This window comes from Lissotriton helveticus, chromosome 6, assembly GCF_964261635.1.
Source record: "Lissotriton helveticus chromosome 6, aLisHel1.1, whole genome shotgun sequence".
NCBI lineage: Eukaryota > Metazoa > Chordata > Amphibia > Caudata > Salamandridae > Lissotriton > Lissotriton helveticus.
Window position 1 is genome coordinate 1,120,376,583 of NC_136067.1, and position 25,424 is coordinate 1,120,402,006.

The following is a 25,424-nucleotide window of genomic DNA, read 5'->3' on the forward strand; positions in this document are numbered from 1 at the left end:
TGTCGTGATTGGCTGGGAGAGGCTGGGAGCCTGGGTGCTTCCGGTGCTGCAGAGTGGGGACGGAAGAGAGGCTTGCAGCAAAGAAGGTACATTTATAAAAGAAACTGTATCCAATTCCCCCACCTCACCACCCCCGGTTCCGAAGCATCCGCCACTGCTAATATTTTGCCCACAATCTTTCTATAGGTCGATATTTCGTCCCATAAATACCAGTGGAGGTGTGTTTTGCTAAGAAGTGACACACAAGGCACTGGTCAGCCTCCATGTACAAAACATGACCATCTCCAGCCGCACATCTGAATCACAAAGAGCCCTGCTGTGATAAATGCTTTCCTTTATGGTTGTTTTTTTTGCTTGCATGAATTAGGAAAAAAACAGTGTGTCCATACCTCAAATGCCATATTCACAATGGAAGGAAGTCACACCAGTAGAAAATTAGTGAAATCATCCAAAGGTATTTATGTATCTGCAGTTTGGTATAGGATGACTCAAACCCCACTGAATTGTACTCCCTCACTGAGAGGATATTGTCAGGGAAAACATAGCAACTGGGGCCATTCAAGAATGTCAGTTATACATGAGCTTTTCTAGTTGAGGTCTCTCGCAATATTATGGTTTGACCTTTACATCTCAGTAGAAAACGATTCAAAATAATATTTATATTTAGTAATACCTTTTAATAGTAGTAGGAACTAAGGGCCTTACTTAGAGATGGCAGATGGGACACTGTCACAAATGTGGTGAATATCTATTCGCAATTTTACAAGTGCATTATAGCCTATGGCAGTTGTAATTGGGCAGATGGGATATCTGCCACGTTTTGATAGAGTATCACATCCGTCCAACTCTAAATAAGGCCAACTAACACACGCTATATGCTCCCATCACACGGTGGCAGGGATAACGAGCTGAAAGCCACAGTAAATAGTGGCTTTCCATCTCGTTTTCCGAGGTTTTGAACTGCTGACGACCTTTAAGGGATGTGAAAACACCCCAGGACATTGGCATCAGCAAGCTTTATTTTTGTTTTTGGAGGAGGGTCTTGGGGGCAGGATAGGGGCAAAAGTGTCATATAGGTACTTCTGGGCACGAGGCCCCGCCCCCTCCACACATGGTGAGATTTTTATTCAAGTTAGCAGGTATGATGAGGCCCTAGGTTTTTTGCAGGTTCGGTTAAAAGTGATGCAAGGGAGATGCACTGCAGGTATGATGTAGTATGAGTGATGTCTTGTTGTGGTGTTTATGCCATGATTTTAAGGTACACAGCTGGGCATCATTAGTGTATTGATTTTCTTCATTAGATAGCCAAGGAGCTTTGTTTGGTTATTAAATTGCTCTATTGCGAGAATAGAACTTATGTAACTCTGAATATTACTGGCAAAAGGAGAGATATGGGTTTTTCTTTTTTGATCAACTTCTTTGTGTTGGTGTGCTGCAGCCTAACGCGTGGTCTGCTTTGTGGTGGTAGCTGGCCGAATCTAAATGGCATGCTGAATAGATCTTCAAGATGAGGCTAACTTGGAATCCTTTTTCAGAAAATCAGGTAATTTTCCTTGTTGATGAGAGAAGTTGACAATTTTGACCGACTGTGGACTTGGGTTTGGAATGTAGGTATGACGATACAATTCAGTAAAGGGTCCAGGTAGGAGATGAAGACATTAAGGGGCCGATTAGGATGGCGGACGGACTTGCGTCCGTCCGCCATCCCAGAGGTGGAGGGACCGTCCGCATGGGCTGCGGCGGTCCCTCCGTGCAAATTAGGATGTGACCGCCACCCTGGCGGTCACATCCTGGATATTTAACATTGCGGCGGGTGCTGCTTCAAGCAGCACCCGCCGCAATGTTAAAAGTGCATGTTTTACATTTACATGCACAAAGCGGCAGGCACCGCACGGTGCCTGCCGCTTTGTGCATGTAAATACTGGGGGGTACCATAGGTACCCCCCATGTGCACCCCCCACCCGCCTACACCCTGGGGGCCCGCAACGGGCCCCCAAAATCAAAAGTACACATGCTTTTCCACGGCGGAAAAACCGCCGCGGAAAAGCATGTTTACTAATGCATCCTAATTTGGCTGGCGGTGTCTGATAGACACTGCCAGCCAAATGAGAGCTTTTCCGCCGCGGTTGTAATCCGACCGCGGCGGAAAAGCAGCGGACAGAAACCAAGACCCACCAGCCATCGTAATGGAAGGACTCAATCTGTCATGTGCTGCACCAAGCCAAAAAACTTTCCAAATGACAGGTTTATACTGTCTTTGTTAAGGGATGCTTGGCTGCCAAGATGACATCAACTACCTCCAGGGGAAGGTGTTTAACTGTCACTGCTGAATCTCAAAGCATGAAGGTGGAGATTGCAAAGGGCATACCACATAACCCTGCCCAGTTGCTGCATTAGCAAATCCTTCCGGAGGGCAGCCTCATCGCATGAAAGATTCACACCCCCAGGAGTTCTGGATACCATACTCTCTGTGACCAGAGCCGTGAGTGTGACTTGTGCCTGGTCGGACCAGATTTTCTTCAGAATTTGGGGCAGAAGTATCAGCTGAAAGGCATAGAGGAGCCCAAAGTTCCACCCTGGGAGGAACACATCTCCTAGAGAGGAACGTCTTAGAAACTCCAACATGCAGAACTTCTGACATTGTGTGTTCTCAGCAGTGGCAAATAGATAGAGCTAAGGTACTCTAATTCATTGAAGAGACCTTGCACCTCCTCTCAGTGTAACTGCCACTCATGATCCAATAGACATCGATGGCTGAGCTTGTCTGCCCTGGCGGTGAAACATCTGCCTGATGATTCACCACCAGGAAAATGTCCAGAGGCATAGTGCCTCCTGGCACAAGGTCCACGATCCCACCCTGCCCTTGACAGTGGTGCTGTTTGTAAGCACCTGCACAATCCTCCCCTTGACGGATGGAAGGAAGGATTTCAACAACAAGCAGAAGTGCATTAGCTCCAGAAGGTAGTTCTGGAGCTGGTACTCTGCCGGTGATGAGAGTCCTCTGATCTACAACTCTCCCAGGTGGCTGCACAGCTCAAAAGCTATGAATTGGTCACTACTGTCAGCGTTATGTGGGTAGGGAGCGTTCTCTGCTGTTGACCCAAACACGGTCCAGTAATCACTGCTGCAAATCTTTTACAATCCCCTCCAAAATCTGGATGTGGTTGAAGATATCCCCTTAATGTTGGGCCCAATGACACTTAATATTCAACAGCAAAGCCTGCATATGCCACCTAGTGTGCTTGACGAGCAGCCTGCAGGAGGCCATAAGTTCCGGCAGCCTCAGAGTCGACCTCATTGTAAATTCAGGACAGAGGCTGTCCCACCACAAACTGCAGGTAGCGCAGATAGGCCTGAAAAACAGGAATACGGAAATAGGGGTCCTGCAGGTCCAGCACCAGCATCCAGCCTACCGGGTCGAGGGCAGACAAGACTTAGGCCAGAGTGAGAATTTTGAATTTGTCCTTCCAGATGAAGGCATTGAGAGGGTAGAGATCTAAAATGAGACAGAGCCCTCCGTCCTTCTGCGGCACCAAAAGTAACGTGAATAACTTCTGTGATCCACTTCTAGTGCAGGCACCCTCTCAATAGTTCCTTTGTGTAAAAGGGATTGCCCTTCCTGCCATAAGACAGATAATTGATCCTCTGACAGCCATTCCAGGAATGGTGGAAGGTGTAGCATAGATGCCAGGAAAAGTAGGGTGTGTCCCCTCTGAACAATCTGCAGGACTCACCTGTCTGGTGTTATGGCATGCCAACCCAGTACAAAACGTTGTATTATGCCTCTAATTGGTGGCTGTGCTCCCCTAAGGGCACACTAAAAGGGTTTGGATAATAGAAAAGCAGGGGGACTGTAGACTGACTGGTGCGCTATCCCTCTCCCTAGGACCGGTGTGCACCACATCCTTGGTCACAAAAAGGCTTGGAAACCTGCTGAGGCTGAAGTAGCTGTCTGTATGGGATGTTCCTTCCAAAACCGCAGAAAGATTGAACTGGTTGGTGCAGTCGAGCAGGCAAGCCTAAGGAATGTGCTGTGGCCCTGCTTTCTTTAAAGAGCTCTAGCTCTAAATCCCCTTTGTCCCTGAAAAGTTTAGACCATCAAAGGAAATGTCCATAAGGGACAACTGAAAGACACTGGGGAAAACCATGGATCACATCCAGGCATGGCGATGGAAACAATGGGTCAACCAATGCAATCTGTGGTATCTAGGCGGCAACAGATGGTGAATAGAGCTGTTTCACAGCCATCCTCTACAGCTTGGATCAGGACTGTATGTAGGTCCTCCTTGGTGGGGATTTGGAGAACCTCAGCCACCCTTCACATAACCATTGTGAAGGAGGCACTTTCTTCAGTGGCAGGGCATGGAGAAGAGACCATGCCGTTGTTAGGACAGGCGTCACTTGCATCCTGGAGGTGCTCTTGCCAATTTTCCTCGGGGTAGGGTTTGCCGATTGTCCCGGGGGTGCCGGGTTGGACGGATTCTCAACCACCTGAACTGGAGTGGGCGGAGTGAACAAAAACACTGGTGCCTTCAATAAGGGTGTTAGTGAAGGTTTTATTGGGATGTATGTTTTTTTCATTAACAAAAGATGGGGGGGGGGTGAACTCAGTCCGTAGAAAGGGTAGTACTTCAGGAAGCTTCGTGGTCCTGGAGGTCTTCTTCCTGTATGGGACGTCTTTTCACCGGGGACCTCTCGTCGGGTACCGTAAATGAAAGGAGAAACACGGGTCAGGCACAGAACTCTGGGAATCGGGGTAAGGGCCGGGAGTGAGGACACAGAGACTGTGTAACGTGCTCAAGTTATAAACGGGCGTGCTGAGGAGTGCTCGTGCTCACGTAGGGAAGGGCGCATACAGGGTTCACACCGGGGGCTGCCTCCGCCTCCCAACCCAACCCGCGACCCGGCCCCGTACCTCTCGAAGCCACGCTCCTCCCGTGGGCGCGTGGCAGGGCGAAGCGTCCGACCGTTGGCCTCCTGGCTTGTCGTTCTCGCTTTCTCTCTCCTCTCGACACCGTCCTCCTTCCTCCTCGCGCTCCGTCTCCTCCGGGGAATCGCCGTCCGTCCCCTTCCTGGCACTTTCGCCTTTTGGCGTCACCATCCCGGTGAGGGGCGGAGTCTCGTAGTCCTGAGCCAGTTCCTTAAAGGAGCCGTCCACGGCATCCTCCTCTGGCCAATCACTTTCGGGGTCTTCGGGGTTCTCGTACCAAGTGCAGGCTTGCGGCTGTGGGGAGAAGGTGCATGGTAAGAGGGGGGTGGCGGACCACCAGTCTTTGGGGTTACTCGACTCCTGACTGCTGGGCCCGTGACACCGATCCTCAACTCCCTCATCATATTTGTTATCAAGAGTCCGTTCAAAATAAAGAATGTAGGGTACAGGGCCTGACTTACAGGACAGGTATGTTAAACAGGTCAAGTGGGACAAGCAACAACTGTGATTCGATGGGCACTGTGCGCGGCCTCTGTCGAGGTCTGGTCGGCACCGACTCGGAGTTGGAGAGCACAATGGGTGTCTTGTTCTCCGACAACAATGGAGTGAGCCATTGCATAGATGCTTACGAACCACTGTGGATCATGGAGCCAGAAGCAAAGTCGATATGGTTGCCAGGAGAGGCCCTGTGATGGGTTCGGAGGGTCCACCCAGTACCAAGGGAGAATCCAATGGTGGTATACCAGATGGAGGACCTCTTATCTTCTCGGAGCCACAGGCAAACCAGAGGAGTCTGACGGGATCCGGAGAGTCAGAGTATGGCCAAGTGGAACTCGTGGATTTGCCTCAGTGACACAGATGGTTCTTGACACTCGGGCTGTGCCTGAACAAGTTACCGGATAGGCTCCTATGTCAATCGACTTCAGTAATGAGACTGAGCAGCAGAATGATGGGAAGGGGCCCAGATACACTTAGATTTTGTAATGGTTTTTTCAACTTACCCGAGGATGTGGATTGCAATGACGATCAACTTTGGGACCCGCTCCTGTATGGGGAAAGGGACTGAGCCTGACTCCTGGACTTGGGCTGGTCATGGTGCGAGGCCTTCCAATATTTGGGGACATAACAGTTCATCTCACTTTCCCGTATGGCCTAAGACTGACTCCTGGACTTGAACAGGTGTGGGCCTTACAATATTTGGTGACAAAAGGGTTTGTCTCCCCGCCCCATATGTTCTTCAGATTCATTGATGGGCAGTCACTGAAGGGGTTGGTGTCATGGTCTGACCCCTAGGCACCAAGTAAACCCTGATAGTTTCCTTTCATATACATTTGCTTGTGACAGGCCCTACAGGGTTTAAACCCTGTACTTTTGGAAGATGATATTGCCCTGGCAAACTGGATTTTTGAAATTTCTGAGATGAAAGGGTCTCTTTAGGAGTTGAGAGGTAGCTCCGGATTTGTATCTGGAAGCAGGGAAAGGAACTGACATCAGGGTGCTGGAGTGGCTCCAACATTAGCTGTGCACGTCATTTCTGGAGATTAACGGTATCAGTGCAGAGCCAAATGGGGCCACATACTGGAGAGTAGATGTACTGCTCAAAAGTTTACAGACTAAGCCTGGTGTCTAGAGAATATTCAAAAGTTGAGGAATTTGTCGATAGAAGTCTTTATTAGAAGTATATTTCAGCACAGACAAACCCTAAAAAGGTACTAAGGCCAACATTTAAAACTTATGGACAGTTTCTTGCAATGCCTATTTTTTCTTTGAAGGAGTAAGCTTTCAGTGGACTGAAGCTGTGTTTGTACTGTTCTATCATACTCTGAAAGATGTTCAGACGCACCATTATAAGGATTTTTTTCTCTATTCCAAGGAGTGCCTGGCTAAGAAGGAAAATGTTACTTACCCAGTAAGCATCTGTTCTTGGCATGTAGAGCTGTAGATTCACATGCTTTGCATACTCCTGCCATCTAGTATTGGGTCTGGATGTTTGCAAGTTGTTTTTGTTCGAAGAAGTGTTTCCAGTCAAGAGGTAGGTGACTTCTCCTTTCGGTGATAGTGCGCATGGGCATCAACTCCATTATTAACTCCAGATAGTTTTCCCGCAGAGAGTGAGAAATGGAGTTAGGAAGTGTAGAATAGATGTGTCTATGCATATGAATGTAAATTAAGAACTACAACCACTACAGGAGACTGGGGAGGTGGATGGGCGCATGTGAATCTACAGCTCTACATGCCAAGAACAGATGCTTACTGGGTTGGTAAAATGTTCTGTTTGAGGTATGTGAGCTGTAGCTCACATGCTTTGCATAGACTATATATCAGTAATCTCCCAAAGTGGTGGCTAACCTGTAATGGCTGTAGTTCTTTGAAATAGTATTTTAAGTACTGATTGGCCTACATTTGCTTGTTGTCTTGATGACAAATCTACACTATAGTGGTTGGTGAATGTGTGCAGTGTACACCATGTTGCTGCATTACAAATGTCAGCTATGTGGATTTTTCTCAAGTAGGCCATAGTAGGCCCCATTTTGTGAATTGTATGCACCCTAAGTGGTACTAACAAAGTTCTCTTTGCTTTAGTATAACACGTTTGGATACATTTTACAATCCGTCTTGCAAACCCTGACTTAGAGATAGGATTGTCCTTAAGTAGTAAAGAATAGCTTGCTTAACATCAAGTGCATGTAGAGCTCGTTCTGCTACAGAATCAGGTTTAGGAAAGAAAATAGGTAACTCAACTGATTGATTGATATGAAAAGCAGAAACTACTTTAGGGAGGAATTTTGGATTAGTACTAAGAACCACTCTAGCCTTGTGAAGTTGAAAGAAAGGCTCTTGTATGGTTAATGCCTGGAGTTCACCATCTCTCCTTAGTGAGGTTATTGCTATGAGGAAAGCGACTTTCCATTATAAGAATTGTGGTTGACATTTGTGCAATGGTTCAAAAGGTGGACCCATTAGCCTTGTAAGAACTATGTTTAAATTCCACTCTGGAGCAGGTGGAGTCCTTGGAGGTATTACTCTTTTTAATCCCTCCATGAATGCTTTAATCACTGGTACTCTGAATAGAGACAGATGTTGTCTGTTTTGTAAGTATTGTAAGCAAATGGATGTGTACGCTAATCTACATTGTTTTAAATGCAACAAACAATGTTTTGCACAGAAGCATCAAGTGCATTGATATGGTTGTTGTTACAATATACAACAAAGAGTTTCCACTTTGCTGCATAACATGTTCTAGTAGTGGGCTTTCTAGCCTCTTTGAGAATATTCATACAGTCTGGTGGTAGTTGTAAATACCCAAACTCCATGACATCAGGAGCCAAATCGATAGGTTGAGTTCTTTGGGATTTAAATGTCCGATTTCTCCATTGCTCTGAGTGAGGAGAGAGGGTATGAGATGTAATTTTTGATTTGGGACCACCAAGAGTTCTAATAGGGTGGTGTACAAAGTTTGACAAGCCCAAGTAGGTGCTACTAGTATCAATGTGAGGGACGTTTGCCTGAGCTTCCAAACCAGAAACGGAATTAGTGGGAGAGGTGGAAAAGCAAAAGCAAATATCCCCGACCAATTCATCCATAGAGCATTGCCCTTGGATGCTTGGTGTGGGAACCTGGATGCGAAGTTTGGGTATCTTGCACTGTACGCTGTGGCAAAAAGATCTATTTGTGGGAATCCCCATTCTTGGAAGTAGGGGAGCAGAACTTGAGGGTGAAGTTCCTACTTGTAGACTTGCTGCTTGTGTCTGCTGAGCAGGTCTGCAATCTGATTGTCTACTCCTGGAAGGTGCTCTGCTAGGAGATACATGTTGTGATGAATCACCCAGTTCCAAATGCTTTGTGCAAAATGTGACAGTTGGAGAGATTGTGTCCCTCCCTGTTTCTGTAATTAGTAGATTGCTGTCATGTTGTCTCTGTGGACTAAGACAGTCTTGTGTACGATTTGGGTGAGAAAAGCTTTCATCAGTAGAAACACTGCTAGCAGTTCTAGATAGTTGGTGTGAAGGCATTTGTGATTATCCGACCACAGCCCTTGTACTGTGTGACGTTGAAGATGGGCACCCCAACCGGTCAGAGATGCATCTGCTGTCAATACAATCTGCTGAATTGGGTCTATGAAAGGCTGCCCCTTCCCTAAGTTTTAATGGTTCTACCACTGCAGAGAGCAATGGGTGCAGCTGTTTACCAACACTGGATCGGTCATTAGACCCTGGGATTGATTCCAATGATGCACTACACATTCCTGCAGAGGACGCCTGTGGAGTCTTGTATGAGGAACAATTGCTATATAGGAAGCCATTATTCCCAGGAGTTGCATGGAGACTCTGGCTGGTAATGATTGATTGGGCTGGAAAAGTAACATTGTGGCTTGAATATTGTGAATGGCCAGAGCTTTGAAAGTGTTGAGGGAAGCTCCTAGATAAGACTGCACCTGCGCCGGACAGAGGTGAGATTTTTGTGCATTTATTGTGAACCCCACTGATGAAGTAGATGTACTGTGGTCTGAATCTGTAGTATACAGTTCTGGTAAGTGCTTGCTTGATAAGCCAGTTGTCCAGGTAAGAGAAGACATGTATACATTGTCTTCTGAGATGAGCGGCTACAACAGTGAGACATTTGGTGAACACTCTGGGGGTCGTGGTGATGTCAAATGGACGTAGCTTGAATTGGTAATGTTTGCCTGCTATCACAAATCTGAGTTATTTGCGATGAGTGGGATGAATTGGGATGTGAAAATAGGCATCTTTTAGATCCAGCGTAGACATGAAGCCTTTCTGCTGCAACAGGGGAAGTACTTGTTGAAGAGTGACCATGTGAATGTGTTCTGACAATATGTATTTGTTTAACTCCTTGAGATCTAGAATCAGTCTCAGAGATCCTTCCTTTTTGGGGATCAGAAAGTAAAGGGAATAAACCCCTGACCAGGGTCTGGTGACATTTTGTGGGATCGAGGAGGAACGTTTGGAGAATTGTTGGTAAGTTCCAGGCAGTAGCCATGTTGGATAATTCCAAGCACCCATTTTTCAGATGTTATTGAGTTCCAAATGGGGAGAAAATTTGAAGTCTTCCACCGACAGGTTTGGAATAGTCAGCTGGAAGCATTTGGAAGTCACTGCTTGTTTGAGGAAGGGGAAGTGCGGGGTGGTGTTTTTACCTTTGCCCCTAGGACTATTTCCTCTATAATCTCCTCTGTAAAATACTTTTGTAAAGGAGGATTGAGAATTGCCTTTGAAAGAGGGAGTGCTCTGGTCAGTACCAAAAGACTTGGACCTTTCTCTATAAAAAGAGCGCCAAAAGGAACCTCTGTTTGAAGGAGATTGAAGTGCTCCCTTGATTTTGCCACATCAGTATTCTTTTTCATTTTATCAAGTGCTAAATCAACACCAGGCCAAAAACATGTTTCTGATCAAATGGTATATTTAAGATGGATTGTTGGACATCAGGCTTGAATCCTGAACTTCGTAACCAAGCATGGCGTCTTAACAAGATGCTAGTGTTTATTTCTCTAGCTGTGGTGTCAGCTCCATCTAGAGCGCATCTGATAGATGCAATGGAAATTAACTTTCCTTCATGGACTAAGTCGGAAGCTTTTGCCTCATGTTTGTCTGGGAGAAACTGAAGCAATTGCTCCATTTTATCCCAATGGGCCCTATCATACCTTGCTAGTAGGCCCTGCGTATTGGCAACCCGCCAGTGATTAGCTGCTTGTGCTGCTACACGTTTGCCCAGAGCATCAATAACTTTTAATTCTTTATCTGGGGAGGGGCATCCCCAGATGCTTGAGAATTAGCTCTTTTCCTGGCATTTGAGACTTCTAGACCGTCAAGTGGTAGCTAACCCTTGATCAAAATAGGCTCTGTGGGGGAAGGTTTATATTTTTGTCCACTCTGGGAGTAAGAATTCTAGAATGGACAGGATCTTTAAAATATCGTCTATATGCCTCAACATAACCTTGAGCATAGGGAGTGTTTGGTTAGATTCATGTGTACCTAAAGTGTCAAATAGAAAATCGTCTTCTAGAGACTCTTTCTGTAGCTTCACCCCATGGTATTCTGCTGCCATGGCAATAAGTAGTTGGTATGAAATATTGTCATGAGGTGGAGATGGCCTAGCAGGATAAAGATCAGGGTCTGTATCCTGTGGAGGATCAGCAGTGTATTCCGACCAAGGGTCTAGTACTTGTATATCATCATCTTCAGAGTCACCTGTATCAAGTTGAGGTGGAGGAGAGTGGCTAGGTGTAATATTTAATGCATCAAGCTGTAGTGAAGACAGAGGATGTGGAGATGGACAAGTATGGAAAGGGCTAGTGGCTACACTTTTCATCTTTAAAGGAATTGTGTATGGGTTGTCCCCATCAGAAAGCATGTGCTTGGATGGTTTTTTGGCATGAATGTGTCCTGTATCTGGAGGGATGTACAGTTTTTTCTATTTTGGATCCAATGCAGGCGAGACAGTGTCTTTACTTGGATCCGGTTGTGTTGCCAGCAAGTCTTTCGATTTCGGCACCAAAGCTTTGGAGCCGGGCTGGAAAGTCCTTTTGGTGCTGAGGATTTTGACTGCAAAGGTTTTTTAGGTTTCGAAGATTTCAGTGCGGAACCAATCTTGGATTTGGAGACCAAAGATTTTTGCTCTGAAGTGGGCTTCGGCTGGCTCGGTCCAGAGGCGGAAGGCTTCTTGGAGTGTTTAGGTGTAGAGCCATGAGGCAGGGCGTGAGAAACCTCTTCTTGGGGCTGACCTTGGCCTTGAGGCGTAGGTGGACCTGAAGCCTTAGATTTTTTAAGGACGGAGGGAGGGGAGAGAAGGTGTATTCTGTACTCACGTCCCCTTGTCCCTGCGGCACATCGTCGTCTTCGAGGTAGATCTGTAGGTCGGACCTGGAGTCAGATGGAGCTGTAGCCATCTCTCCTTCTGCCGCTGATACCTTTTCCTGCTTAAATTCTTCACCGAAGAGGTCTGGTGTGACATCCAACCGCTGCATCTCTTGACGTCGAGCCCGATGATCTCTGAGAGTTTTCTTCGACCTGAAAGAGCGGCACGCTTTGCAGTCTTGTTCCTTGTGCTCGGGAGACAAGCACAAATTAGACACCTGGGGAGAGTCTGTGCGTGGATATTTCGCTTGGCACAGAGAGCAGAATTTAATTGGAGTCTGTTCCATCGACAAGGATCTAAACAGACGCAGATGGGCCGAGAAGGCTGCCCGCAGATGTTTTGTTTGAAATGTCGAATATTAGAGGTTTGATTCAAACCACAAAGATAGAAGTGCGATCGAGAACAATACCGTCGAGGTAGAGAGAGATACGCACTGAGGGGGATCCCGAGGATCGATTCCAAAGCAGAGTGCAGCAATGCCCCTCCGAACCCGATGGGGGAAAAAAAACATTTAACAATGGAGTCGATGCCAATGCTCACTATCACCGAAAGGAGGAGTCACCTACCTTTTGACTGGAAAGACTTTGTCAAACAAAAACAACTTGCAAAAATCCGGACCCAACACTAGATGGCAGGAATATGCAAAGCATGTGATCTACTGCTCAAATGCCTCGAACATACATTTCCATGGGGAGAAACCGCTGTCACTAAATCTGTTAAATATAGGAAGTTCTTCCTTTCCCACCCTGAAAAGGTACTACGGCTAATATAAAAACCTTGGTGGAAGCAAACAGCAGTTACTGGATGCCACCTGCGAATTACAACGTTATGGTGGAGACTGGCATACTGTCAATTAGATAGTGTACGGCCATTTAGATGTCTCCCTTCACCACTGCCAGCAGACCCTAACTACCCATCATGTAAGAATCAAGTGACCGCACTTGATATCTGGTTTTCAAGTGGACCGGTGGTCAGGAGGAATGGCGGTATGGTGATGGTAGTGCCTGATAAGACTGAGCTGGTGCAAGCCTCATAGCTCCCTCTTAAGAGGCAAGGAGCAGGCCTACACCACCCTGCACTCCAAAGCACCATTGTCATTTCTTAGGATTCTTAGGATTTCTAAGGATTTCAATGACTGCATCGATTGGCCATGCAAAGGAACAGGGACACATGTACCTCACCCAAGTCTTCCATCACAACCCCCCACCTCTGTTACTGATTCATACACGACCGCTGGTTTCCTGCTGGAACAATTAAATTATGGTGGTGGGTATTTAGAATGGGTGCAAAATGTGCATCCGCACAGGTCTAAATGAGTGGCATACTGGCTTTCACAGTTGTACTGTCCAGTGTGTTTCCAGGTTGGAGAAACTATGTGAAAGAGGAGTACAAAAACCCACCAATGTATGAATTTGCGTGTGCTGATCTTAAAGAGGGGCTCACCATGAAAAGCACCTCCCCCCTTTGCCCATACACTTACAATAGCCGAAACTGGCTCACTTTCCACCAGCACCAGCTTTAGGGCGGAGAGACTGGTGCCACCGCACCGGGTGCCAAATGTCAGGGGCGCCATTTGTGCTTCGAATTCGTCACAGATCGCATTGCCGAAAAGCCTGCATTTAGATAACCGTTGTCCCGCTTTCATTTCTGTGACATTTGTCATTGTGGAATTAAAAAAAGGACAACTGTGTTCACATGATTACCTCATCAAAGATGACGAGCTGCTGTGCATTTGTAGTGGATGGGACAGCTGTTAATCAGAGCCAGCCGGTACGGAAAGAAAACCTTTGCTATCAGTGACCTTATTATTGTAGTGCAAGGTAGAGCTGAGTTTCACTCTTGTATATTATGGTAAGATTGGCTCGTCATGGTAGTAATAATTATTATATTTGAAGCTTTAGTTCAGTTAGGGTTAGCACCTGGCAGACCAGTATTTTAATGTCCCTATGATAAAAACTTAGGAAAATCGCCTAAAGCTGTTTGTTTCAACCTTATTAGTACAAAATCTGGGAAATATGGGAACCGAGTCACCACACTCCTTTTACAGTTCTATCCTGCTTTAGCACATACGTAAATTGCATGCTGATGTGTAGTTTCCATTGCTGTAGCAGGTAGAGTGGAATCGGGCCAAGAGGCCAGAGAGGCTCTCTGAACCCTGATTATTACGGTCTTTTATAATTCAAATGGTCAGTGCTGTTTTTAGGACTGTGCGACCAGTGTCAAGGTTGAAGAATTGCCCTTTGACATGCTGAGGCAAACTAAGAGCAGCCTGCAGGGATCTTTTTGTGCCTGCCATTTTCAGGGACTTATAATATGGTAACTCTGGTTGTTAATAAACTTAATGGAGAGAGCTATGATTTGCATAGTTACAGTTTTGACTCACGATAGAGTAGCATATAACGTTAATGTTCCTGCTGCAAACCACAACTTTGTACTTGTGTAGGTCGCTCAGAGCGGTACTGCTTTTGTCACAGAGATTGTGTTGTTATTTGGAGTTCACGAGTTGCAAGACATCAACGATAGCACATTGAGCAATGAACTGGCACCAAAGCGCTGCATGCAAATTGCATAGCATAGGTTTAGAATTGTATTGCTTTCTTCCTCAAACGTTCACTATTCTAACATTGATAAAAGTGGTTCCTTTAAGTACTAATTCAATTTTTTTAGTTTGACAGCCCAATTAATGTGTTACATTTCAAATCCTGAGTGTAATGGGCAGATTTACTAACACTTTGTGCCTAGTGTTCATCACAGAAGTGAAGCAAACCTGACGCAAAGTGTTGTTATGGGGTTTACTTTCCAGTGCAAAACCTGAATTGTGTTGGAAAGTAGCGCCAGGGTAACATAAGCACTATTATATTCTTCTCTGTGTCAATAAGGCATGTCATGGGTTTTTACATGAACATTCCTATAACCCCACCAATGGATTCTGACTCAATTCCCTATCTACTAACTTTGGTAGAATAGGATTTTCATTAACAATTACACATCCTGGAGGTTGGAGAACAGATGTACTTTCACCAAACCTTTCGAACTTTGTAATTGTGCTGTACAGTTCAGCACACTTGAAAAGTGATAAAGTGTTAAACTTTGTCAAAGCATAGAATTAGTACTGGAAGGGTACGCTTCCAGTATAAAACCTATGCTTGATAACATAGACACGCCTTTGCACTATTGTGCATTGTGTGTGCATCTGGGAAAGGCAACCATTATGTAAGTCGGCACTAGAGGAGAAAGCAAAAGCACCATATTTTAGAATATATGGTACTGTTTTGCACTCTGCTTTTCATGCAACACAGCACAGCACAGCACCTTGAGGACGGCGCTGTGTGAAAACATAGTAAACCCTCCCCTTTGTTTCTCCAAACCAAGAAGTCTTAACATATAAAGCCTACCAGTGTGGATTATATGTGATTCATATGTCTTGTCGTCCTCAGTGTCTTAAATAACCTTTCCTATACATTGATTTACACACTTGTATGACCTATTGTCTCTGTATAATGTGTTTATGATGTAAAGTGCTCCGACACTCTACATTGGGCTGAGAACCGCTATAAAGTAAATACATGTGAGAAAAGGGCTAAGGCAAGATGTGGAACACCATTGGAGGGTGGTAGTCAGGGAATCTATGAAAAAGGAGGTCATGGGGGGGCGCCAACAAAGATTGTCGCACTGGGCGCCACCAACACTAAAGCCGGCACTGCTTCCCACCATCACATTTGTCCTTTAGCTCAATCACAAATTGTTTGCTTTGCGCAGTAAAGTACCACTTAGTTACACAAAAATGTTTGTTAGTTGGGTCTTAAAGATCCTCACTACAGGTTCACTGAAATGGTGAGCATAAGGGACTGACTCACAAAGTTTTTGCCACCAGTTGTAGTAATTTACTTTTAGAGTATTCCTGAATTCCAAGGGCAATTCGGGATCTCCTGACATACACCTGGCTTGCTCGTGGAAATTTAGGAAGCCACATTCACTACAGCAGTAAATCACAGCAAAATCTTTATGGATTAGGCCAGGAGAGTCGATAAGAAAATAGAAGTGTTTAGTATTGAGTCACGTGTGACGTGCTGAAAACATGACTGGTACACGTTTTGTCTACGAAAACACTCCTAAACTTTTTTTTCTTCCAGCAGTAAGAAAAATCCACATACATACCATGTGCATCAGTCTGCTCTTAAATCAATGTTTAACGATGCAGTGCAAGATCAAACACACAGTACTCTGATCAGAGGCATTTCCAAACATTAAGGAACACAGTGACAGCCTGTATTGCTGTATCAGTTGAAACCACGGCGCACATCAAACGCAGCCTGTCTGGCGCGCGCCTTTGATTAAGCTTCCTATTCAGCAGTAACTCGTTTATATTCCATGCCTGTCTGAAAGACAAATTAAATATTGTGCTGTACGCCACCACAAAAACACGTGTTCATGAACAGCGAAGCAGGCAGCGAGAAGGAGAGAAAAAGGTCCGAAAGCTGCCGGAAGCTGCTACGCATTGCCTCGGACTCGAGGAAGCAACAAAGCTCTGTCTGCCGGAAGTCTGTGGAGGAGACACGCTTAACACATTCCACAAGTCAACAATGCTGCGCGAGCAAGCTTAACACATCTGCATTGGTATCAGCACTTAACATTTCCGTTCGACAGTTTTGGAAAAAGAAACATGCGTATCTGTTAGTGGCCTTATGATTGACATTCAGTTTTAACATGCATTGGCAAAGGACACAATTCAACAGAAGACACGGTGTGAAAGCGAGGCTTTTGGCTGGCATGCCCCACTCCTCCTGAACACTGTTACGGGCAGTAAAGAGTGCACACGTACTTACTTGGTCAGAAATGCAATATGCTCATGCTTGATACAGTGCGGGGATGTATTTAGGGAGACTGAGGACATGTCAGTAAGAACTGTGTGGTGCACGGCCATTTTTTGTGATGACGGAGAAACCTTCTTAGTAAGCCCTTGGGAGGAAACCTCAACACGCCACTGGCAGCGCCAGCTCACTTAATGCTAACGTACCAAGGTACCTAGTATGTTCATCGCTCCTCACTCTTTCTGGTAGTAGGGGGGCAGGCCAGGAAAAGTGGGGATAAAAAGACGGAGATCCCTCCTAGCTCCATATTGAATTTAATAAAAACATGGATCCTTAATAACTGCTGCACATCTAACTACAGCCTTGCAGGCTAGGTATACAAGCTGTATTCTTAAAAATTGAACAACTGAAGAACTTCAGCATATAGCTGGCTAAAAAAAGACAACCGAAATATGATCACATAGCAGAAAAGGGGTCTGTCTACCACCTTTACTCACTTCTTTGTGATCTTTATCAAAGGGCAGTTGCGATTGAGATGGTCAGGTGCTCAGTGTGTTTAGAGGGCTCTTTTGCCGCTCTTGAATCCATTGTGGTTTTCCCATAAAAAGAAATGGATTCTATACAGAAATGTCCTATATATTTTGTTGATCGTTTCGTCGGTGCCAAAAATGTCTTTAACTTAGTTTCAGATGTGTGTTAGCCACAAATGTACCAATGCTAAACCAGGTAACGGTGGCCACCATGCAAACCTGTGTTTTATATATTGCTACTGTACTGGTACGTTATCTACATTAGTTGAAGCGCAAAGAAACTTTTTAAATTTAAACCTTTATTTTTTTAAATAAAACCAACGATTTTTGCTTACGCTTTCTGTTCTACTTATTTGGCGAGCTTACAGTGTTTAACATTACTACTCACTCTTTAGACAAGGACTAAAGCTAATTTGCTACACAGTCACGGCATACAAATATTATTTCATTGCGCTGGCTTCAATGAATCTAAAAGAATTACCTCATTCATAATCGCTGTAAAACAGTATATCCAGCTGAGGGGATTCGGATGTCTATGGTGAAGTTAACGTGCACCCTTCTAAACTCTCCTTCAATGGAAGGATGCTACCCTTTGTGGACTCAACTTTACCCGCCAAACAAGCCCCGCATTGACTTAAAGGAATCACGTGCAATCCAGATCTCCCTCGATCTCTAAAAATGTGCTTCAACACCTTTCACTACACTCTACTCACCCTCCACCACTCATTCTCACCCAGGATGAGAGGTATGCTTTGTGCCACTTTTCCATGTCAATGGCTACAAATTGAGTTTATATTGAGTGACGAGAATAAAACTATTTTCTAGGTTGAGTCACGTTAAGATAAAGATCTGCAGCGCAAGTAGCATAGTGTCGGTTTCTTGTAATCTTTGTATGCCCACTGTGCCATCTGCAGCCCTTTGTGACTGGCATGTTAATTGTGACTAGGGACTTTCTGGGGGTGCTGTCCTGCATCCACCAGATTGCGCTGGTTTTAGATTTTTTGAAAGTGTAGTATGCCTGCTACTACTAACTGACAATGGTACAAAGGAAAACAAGGATTTGTAAAAAATAATAAGTTTGTCCTCAGCAAACAAACATTTCTTGTAAGATTTTTTGTGGGGAATATACAAAAAATATTGCCCCCCAAAAAAGAAGAGGGCCAGCAGCCCGGGCACTGAAATACACTCCTTTGCGGGCAGTTGTGCACAAGTAATCAAGCAAAATGTCATCACTCACAGGGCAATACAACAAATCGATGAAGTGGGCTGACCCATTGCCCCCTGCTGTGGTGCCCGGAAGGAAAATGTCAGTGACACTTGAACAGACCAATGGATTAAGAGGTCTAACCCGAAAGGCAAAATATGTTTAACATCGGTACTGTTATTATAAAGTTATATGGAAACATGAGGGTGGCAAAACACTAAATCTCTATCTAGGCAAGACTAAAAAATGAGTCATCGACACCTTTTAATGTTGGCTGTGATGTGTAATTGGCTTTGCTTTCAAGGTATTTCAGAATTTCACATTTCGATTATTCAGATTTTTGCGCAGGAAGTTAAAAAAAATTATATTCGGAGCTTGTCTCCACTAGGGTGTATAAGGTCCATTGCTTAATTTGTTGGCTCTCGTTGGGCAGACACTGCAGGTTATACCACAGATTGCACCTGCCAGCTGCTAATGACAGTATACCCACAGCTACTAACCATCACACTTTTACAAGTGTGAAAGTTCATACAACTCCAGGCCCCCAAAGCTATATAAATGGCTTGGTAGGCAGGTATTAGCCACTGAAAATCAAACCCTGGTGCTGGCAATTAGGTGCCGGAGCCGAGCACCGGAAACCACTGGCTTAAATTAAGCCCTACACCTGTATCCCTAGTCCCCCTTACACAAATGACTCGGCACACAAGCTCCTGTCCCCTCCCTTAGGAGAGGGCAAGAACACCCAACCTGTCTGCTGGATAGCGGGGATGAGTGTGACTCGTCTCTCGGATTCCCCACAGAGGCCACGCATGGGCTGGAAGTCCTGGGATGCTTAGTATTTACCTATCTCTGAAGCATTCACTGTCACACCTGGCCACTGTTTGATCCCCTGACCCCGGGAAATGCAGAAGAGCTTACCGGAGCACTTCCTCACTAAGGCGTGTCATCTGTGGAAATGTCAATTACAGAAGTAGCATCAGAAAGGTTGCGCCCTAAATAGCATTTGCAAAAAATGTGTCCCACTGATTTAGTTTTTCGATTATTAACTCAAATAGGGCGCTAATTATGTAGACGATATTTAGGCCGGTCTACTGAACAGGGCTTGCTGGTCCAAGAACTGACTGGCCTGCCAACAGCTGCTGCTCATTCAAACAGTAGCTCCTGGGAAGTGCTTCCCCAGCTCCTAGCTGTGAGCCCTGCTGGCCTTGGGAGACTTGAAGGGTATGGACTTCTACCAGAGGGACTGGCCACCCACCCTTAAGAATCCCGATGTGGATTCACAATCCAGTGTTGTTGCTTTTGACGATTTTCATGATTTCTTTTTACCTGTGCTCATAACTGTTTATACTAGTTGAACTGCTGCGAGGAAACCGGATTAATTCCTGTGATTCTACCAGGAAGACTGCCCCACCTCAGAGAGTGTGCACCCCGTGAAAATAAAGTTGAAACTCCCTTGAGCCACGAGTCTGTTATAAAATGCTGCAGTGCGGTGTAACACCTTTCAGCCCGCCGCAACCTCTCTGCCTTATAACCACTCATAAGAGTCCCTCTGTCAATGCATGCCTGCCCCATCTCCAGAGAGGCCTGGCTCGGCAGGCTCTGCATACCACGACAGACCCATGAACTGTCCTGTGTGGTGCATAATCTGACCTCACTTTATAGTTGCCATTCTTAAACAATGTCATCATCTGCACCAACACACCAATGTCTAGTTCAGGCCTGATCCTCTTTGGGCTAGGATTTTGGGACCATTTACATTGAATGGAGTTTCAAAACTAGGTTTCTTACAGTCCATCAGTCATCTATCTATCAATCAATCAATCATGTGGCTTGTAAAGCGTGACTACTCACCCGCAAGGGTCTCAAGGTGCTGGGGGGCGTGGGGGGACTGCTGGCCCTTCGAAGGAGCAGCGGTTCAGTCGAAGAGGTTTTGACATTTCCATGTCCAAAATTCTGCCCAATTGCTCTGTCCCCTTACTCTCTAAGCATGTCCTGCGGCTGCCAGTGGGACACGCTTATTCAAGAAAGCCAGGTGTTCTACAGGCAACTTTGTTCAGCACAAGTTTCTTTTACCCAATTTCAAGACACTCAATCCACGCTGGACAATGCCCCCCGAGAAACCAGGGGCATAATGCCAACCCCTGCAGCCCCTGAGCTGCAGGTGACCCCTCAGCCCTGGTTCCATTCAGTCTAAAGTTAACGGATATCTATCAGATATAGAAGTTTCGGGGGTCCCTCATCACATTCTACAGTTAGATCCCAATACTTTGCGTCATGCCACTACGAGAAATGACAGCATCAGGGAAGGTTCTCATCCCTTATGTCTCAGACGTGAACAACCACCTGGATAATTCAAGCAATTTCTGGTGCAACCCTGGCGTTGCACAGGTGCATTAATTCCCAAATGGCAGAGTGGGTTCAATGATGGTTCTTAATATCAAGGCACTATAGATACCTCCTGCGATTACAGTGGACAATACACTCATGTCTTTAGGATGTCCCCATTATAAAAGTAATATTCAGGACAATATTATCTCAGAACTGAGCTGGCTGAAATAATTCCCAAATATGTAAGGATGCCTGACCAGCTGAAGGCCCGTTCTGTGGTTTCCCTACAGTTCGACAAAGAGTGTGACTTGTGGGACTGCTTCCGTCACAGCAAGCTGGAAATGGGACTGAGCACCTATTATGATCCTGTTCTGCCTGCACCTGGCCGCTTAAACGGTAGCTTCAGCAGAATATCACGTTCACAGATCAAGTGATAAAGGCACGAATGCGATTGTCGTGTGAATGGGAGTTGAATCGTGCACTCTAAATGGGAGTGAACGTGTGAGGGGATGATTTGAACACTGGGTTGTGAAATAACAAATAAAATACACGTGCAACCAAGCGTACACATACACACAGGTGCGCGTGTGCGCGCGTAAACAGACACGAGAACAATAGAGGATGCAGAAGCATAGTTTGCTGCAGGAGTGGACAACGGACTCACAGAATACAAAACCCCCCAAAAAAACGTAAAAAGCTGCTTCTGCAAGACTGCCCTCCAGTGGGTACAAGGAGGAAGGAAAGACTTGTTGCTGAGAAAAAGAGTCAATAATATGATTAGAGAAATGTTAGTGTGTTATCTGGCATGGTAGTAGAGCTGCATAATACAGAAGAAACAAATCCAAGCCACTGGATTTTCCAGGACAAGCCACTGTAAATCCTGACTAACTGTTGAAGCAATGAGGAAAAAATCCACAAAATGAAGGGAACATCAGCCGGTCCATGAATGTAAGAAACGTGTGTTCCCCTCATATAGGTGGGTTTTGTCAGTTCTACTATAAATATCTAGAAATAAAGAGGATGATAAAAAAACTGAGTGCCATGTACTCCATTTTTACAGTTGCAAGTGTTTTTTATTTCTCAGAATGCTCTTAAATGTTTGGCATGCCAGTCGTAAAAAGTACTATAGAAAACATCTGGTCACTTTTCATTCTGCTCAGAATATAAGATACAAATACGTCTGTGCAGTTGTTTTGATTTTTAGCACCTTATCGTGCTGACTGTGGGTGACCTACTTAGAAAGGAAGCATGCAGCTTAGAGCCTTTAGCCGAACATAGGCAGGGCAGGAGTAAAAGCGTCACATGGACAATTTCCATCATCCTCTTTGAGTTCTAGAGCAGAGTGTGGAAATCAGGAGAGGAAGGTACCTGATGTGTGGACTGCTGACAGAGGGTCCAGGCTGTGAGAGACTACATTGGCCCCGTGGCTGTTTGCAATGAACAGGGGGTAAAGAAAGAAGAATGTTCAGTCCAGGCAAATAAAGACAAGCTACTGATGAAAATAAAAGTAAAAGAGCAGCAAAGGAAAACAAATCAAATGAGGTGATTAATTCCCATGAACCAAGGAAACTGGCTTTTCTACCGCTTACCGAAAACATTTTTGGACGTGTGAAACCCCAGAATAGTCCGCCTCTGCTCTGTGTATCGGCATCAATAGCCAGTAGGCTTCAGGGCACACACAGAGTTTTCATTTAAAAGAAGGAGAACCTGTTGGGACATTTTCTGGATCCAAACTAAAATTCACACTCATGAGAACTTCCCAATTAACTTCAATTATGATTGAAAAATGCGTTGCTATGTTTTTGCATTCCTGCAGTGCTACTCGTTTCATATATTTCAGACACCGTTCATAATTACAGTTTGTTTCAAGATACGATATAATTAAAAAGGCTGAAATAGTATGAAATTTCTATTTTTCCTTGCAAATATTTTCAGCCGATCTTCAATGCAGTATACAGTGTTTCGTTATTAATTCTGGCGAAAGTTCCTTATGTCGTGGATCAACGACGGTGCTTTTATGTAGCTGTCATTGTGAGATTAAAGGCGGATGAACCCCCAAAACAAAAGCCCTCATGCTCTCTGCCCCCGGAAAAGCCAGTGTTCCTTTCACATTCTGTCACTAGGACCTACAGGTATCTAAAGAATGTAGAAAAACCCAATGGAAATCACCGAAGCTCGTCAGGAGAGAACTTACAGGTGTTATTCTTTAAAAAGTGCAAATTAAACGAATAGTTCTACAAAGAAACAGAACATATTAATAAAAAATCAATTAACAGAACTGTAAAGAAAGACGTAAACTCCAGCTGGATAAAAAAAAAAAAAGGAAAATTAAAAACCCAAGGAGTTTCTGTGGTCCAGTCTCATGCAGGGTGTAGCAGGGGTGTCAGGGGTAGCTGCCTGAATTGAGGTGTGCTGGGTTGATCTGTGTTCTATGCTGCATTAGTTCTAACGGAAGGGTTCACCTACAACATCTGAATATTCTACTGCACATAGGAGCTGGATGCTTCCCCCTCTCCCCGCCAGTGCCCCTGAGCATGGCAGGTAGGTGGTGAGCTGGACATTACCGTTCGATGCCTGCTGGGCGTGCTCCTGCCAGACATGGGGCTCAGTGATCCTGAGGTGTCCAGTTCATCCGCTGAAGACCACGATGACAACTCCTAGGTTCAAAGCAAGAGATGTTACACAGTCGCCCGTGGCTCTCCCACCCAAAACCTCATAGGAACAGCACCCAGTTTGTGGGATATGAAATAATCTGACGTTACAATACAACAACCTTACCAAGAGTTTTCAAGATTCAGGAAAAAGCATTACATATATATATAATACATGGGGTTCTGTAATCCCTGTATAAATGGCAGTCTCTAATTTCTTTACAATCCGTGACTGTCGATGCACCAAGTCGCCGACTGTAAGGAAAAGACGTCAGAACTCGACTATTATAAGTTATTACAGTGGGGTTCTGACGTCACAATGAATGCAGCAGAGCCGGCAGCCGTTGGAAAAGGAAGGTCAGGTCATGGCACTTTTGCTTCTTCTGCTCTATTTTAATAGCCTACAATGTCAAGCAGAGAGAATATGTTTATTTTTTGTAATCCTTAGAGAAAAGCTAGAATCTAGTGTCCACACGCCCGAGCTAATAAAAATGTTTTACTTTTTTTTTTTGCTAAGCTGACTTGTGTTGAACTGTTTTTAATATCTGTTTGCAACAAATATCTAACAGGTTTTTGATATGTTTCATTTTGCACTAGAAGTTTTTTTTTTCCTTCATGTTTACAAACATGCTTGCACTTTCATATGAAAGAGCTAAACACTAAGGTTTTAAGTGGTTTGTAGGAAAGTTGATGGTGTGCCATGTATTATGTGGGATAAAGTAACCTCTAGCGTTCGTATTAAAGGATATTACAAGTCACCTCGGAGTTCCATAACCTTATCAAGGAACTTGGTCTTTGACCTTGTACCTCTATATGGTTATGGAACTCCTCTGTGACTTGTAATATCCTTATAACGCACAGCTGGGGTGCTTTATCCCTTCTATATTTGCCGGGTGTTTCTAAATTTTCTGATTAAATGATTTTTGAGTGTTACTGTAGACAAGGCATTTCCTTGAGACTTGGAATTTGGCAGATGGACTTGCAATATAGGCAAGTAAATGGTAGGCTCAAAATAGAAGTGAAAGGAAACCCAAGGTTAGCAGCAAAAGAAGACTTAACGTGTGACCTAGCCTGTACCTTGATCCTCGACTGTGGGCAAATTGGAACAACTGAGCTTGAGACGAACCCGTCACTGAAATCGCACCTGAGATGTCAGACTAAACTGCAAATCTGCAATGAACTGCTTTTGTGTACAAGTGACAGCCCGAAACCAAATAGTTCCACGTGTAATTGAATACACAAGTTATGCCAAGCACTGATGTACTGTACAAGCAGCAGCTTACAAATCATCAAAGAAAAGATCCAGTGAGAATAGAACTGACACAGTGCTACTGATTGACTAATGTGATTTTTAATATCACTGTAAATTCGTTATAAATAACGAGTATAGTTGGAAGTGGCTTACTTGTTAACAATTTGTGCCTGAAATAAATGTATATTAAAAGCTTTTTGGGAGAGGAAAGAGAAGGAATAAACCGTTAAAGAAAGAACTTAAAGCAACCACATCAAAATGACAATGAGTCTTAGTATCAAATATAAAGTAACACAATATAATTCTTCATCCCCAACTTGAGTGTTATAGCAGGTGTCCTCCACCTACAAACAGTACGATGTGAGTAGCGCAGGATGGATACATCCCTGCACAATGTCTCAGCAATGTCATCCGAGTCACTGTGAGATTGCAGCAGTTGATTGGAACCCTGACCTCCCGCGATCAGAAGCTGTTAAATATTGTCACTTAGGTCACTGAATTGTCGAATGCTCATGGTTCGAGCAGACGTTTCTCTGCAGAGGGTATAGGGAAAAATTGTTCCTGTGACTTGCTGGAGTCAGGACCTATGTGATCAACACATCTCTTATAAAGAATGTAATCCTTTTGTACATAAACCAATATTTAATATATATAAATATTCAGCTTACTCCAGAAACGCCCTGCACGTTGTACTTGTCAACTACTGCCCAATTTCCAACATCTAATATCTGATCTACTCTTTCCTCTCTGGCAGAACGCAGGGGGTTAGACTCCCCTATTTCCTCTCGGACCCTACACCAACCACCTGCGGAGTCCCCAGGGGTCTTCCCTCAGCCGAACGC

General features: G+C 44.8%; 1 protein-coding gene across 3 annotated transcripts in view; it reads right to left on the minus strand.

The window, feature by feature from the left end:
* Positions 1–25,424, minus strand: part of SYNE1 (spectrin repeat containing nuclear envelope protein 1) — a 2,361,447-nt gene that overhangs the window by 31,076 nt on the left and 2,304,947 nt on the right. For all 3 annotated transcript variants that reach the window (XM_078648775.1, XM_078648773.1, XM_078648774.1), the window contains 2 exons: positions 23,244–23,336; positions 22,048–22,106 (listed from right to left, as the gene is read on the minus strand). In XM_078648775.1, the coding sequence (XP_078504901.1) occupies positions 22,048–22,106; positions 23,244–23,336 (152 nt within the window). The remainder of the gene's footprint in view (positions 1–22,047; positions 22,107–23,243; positions 23,337–25,424) is intronic.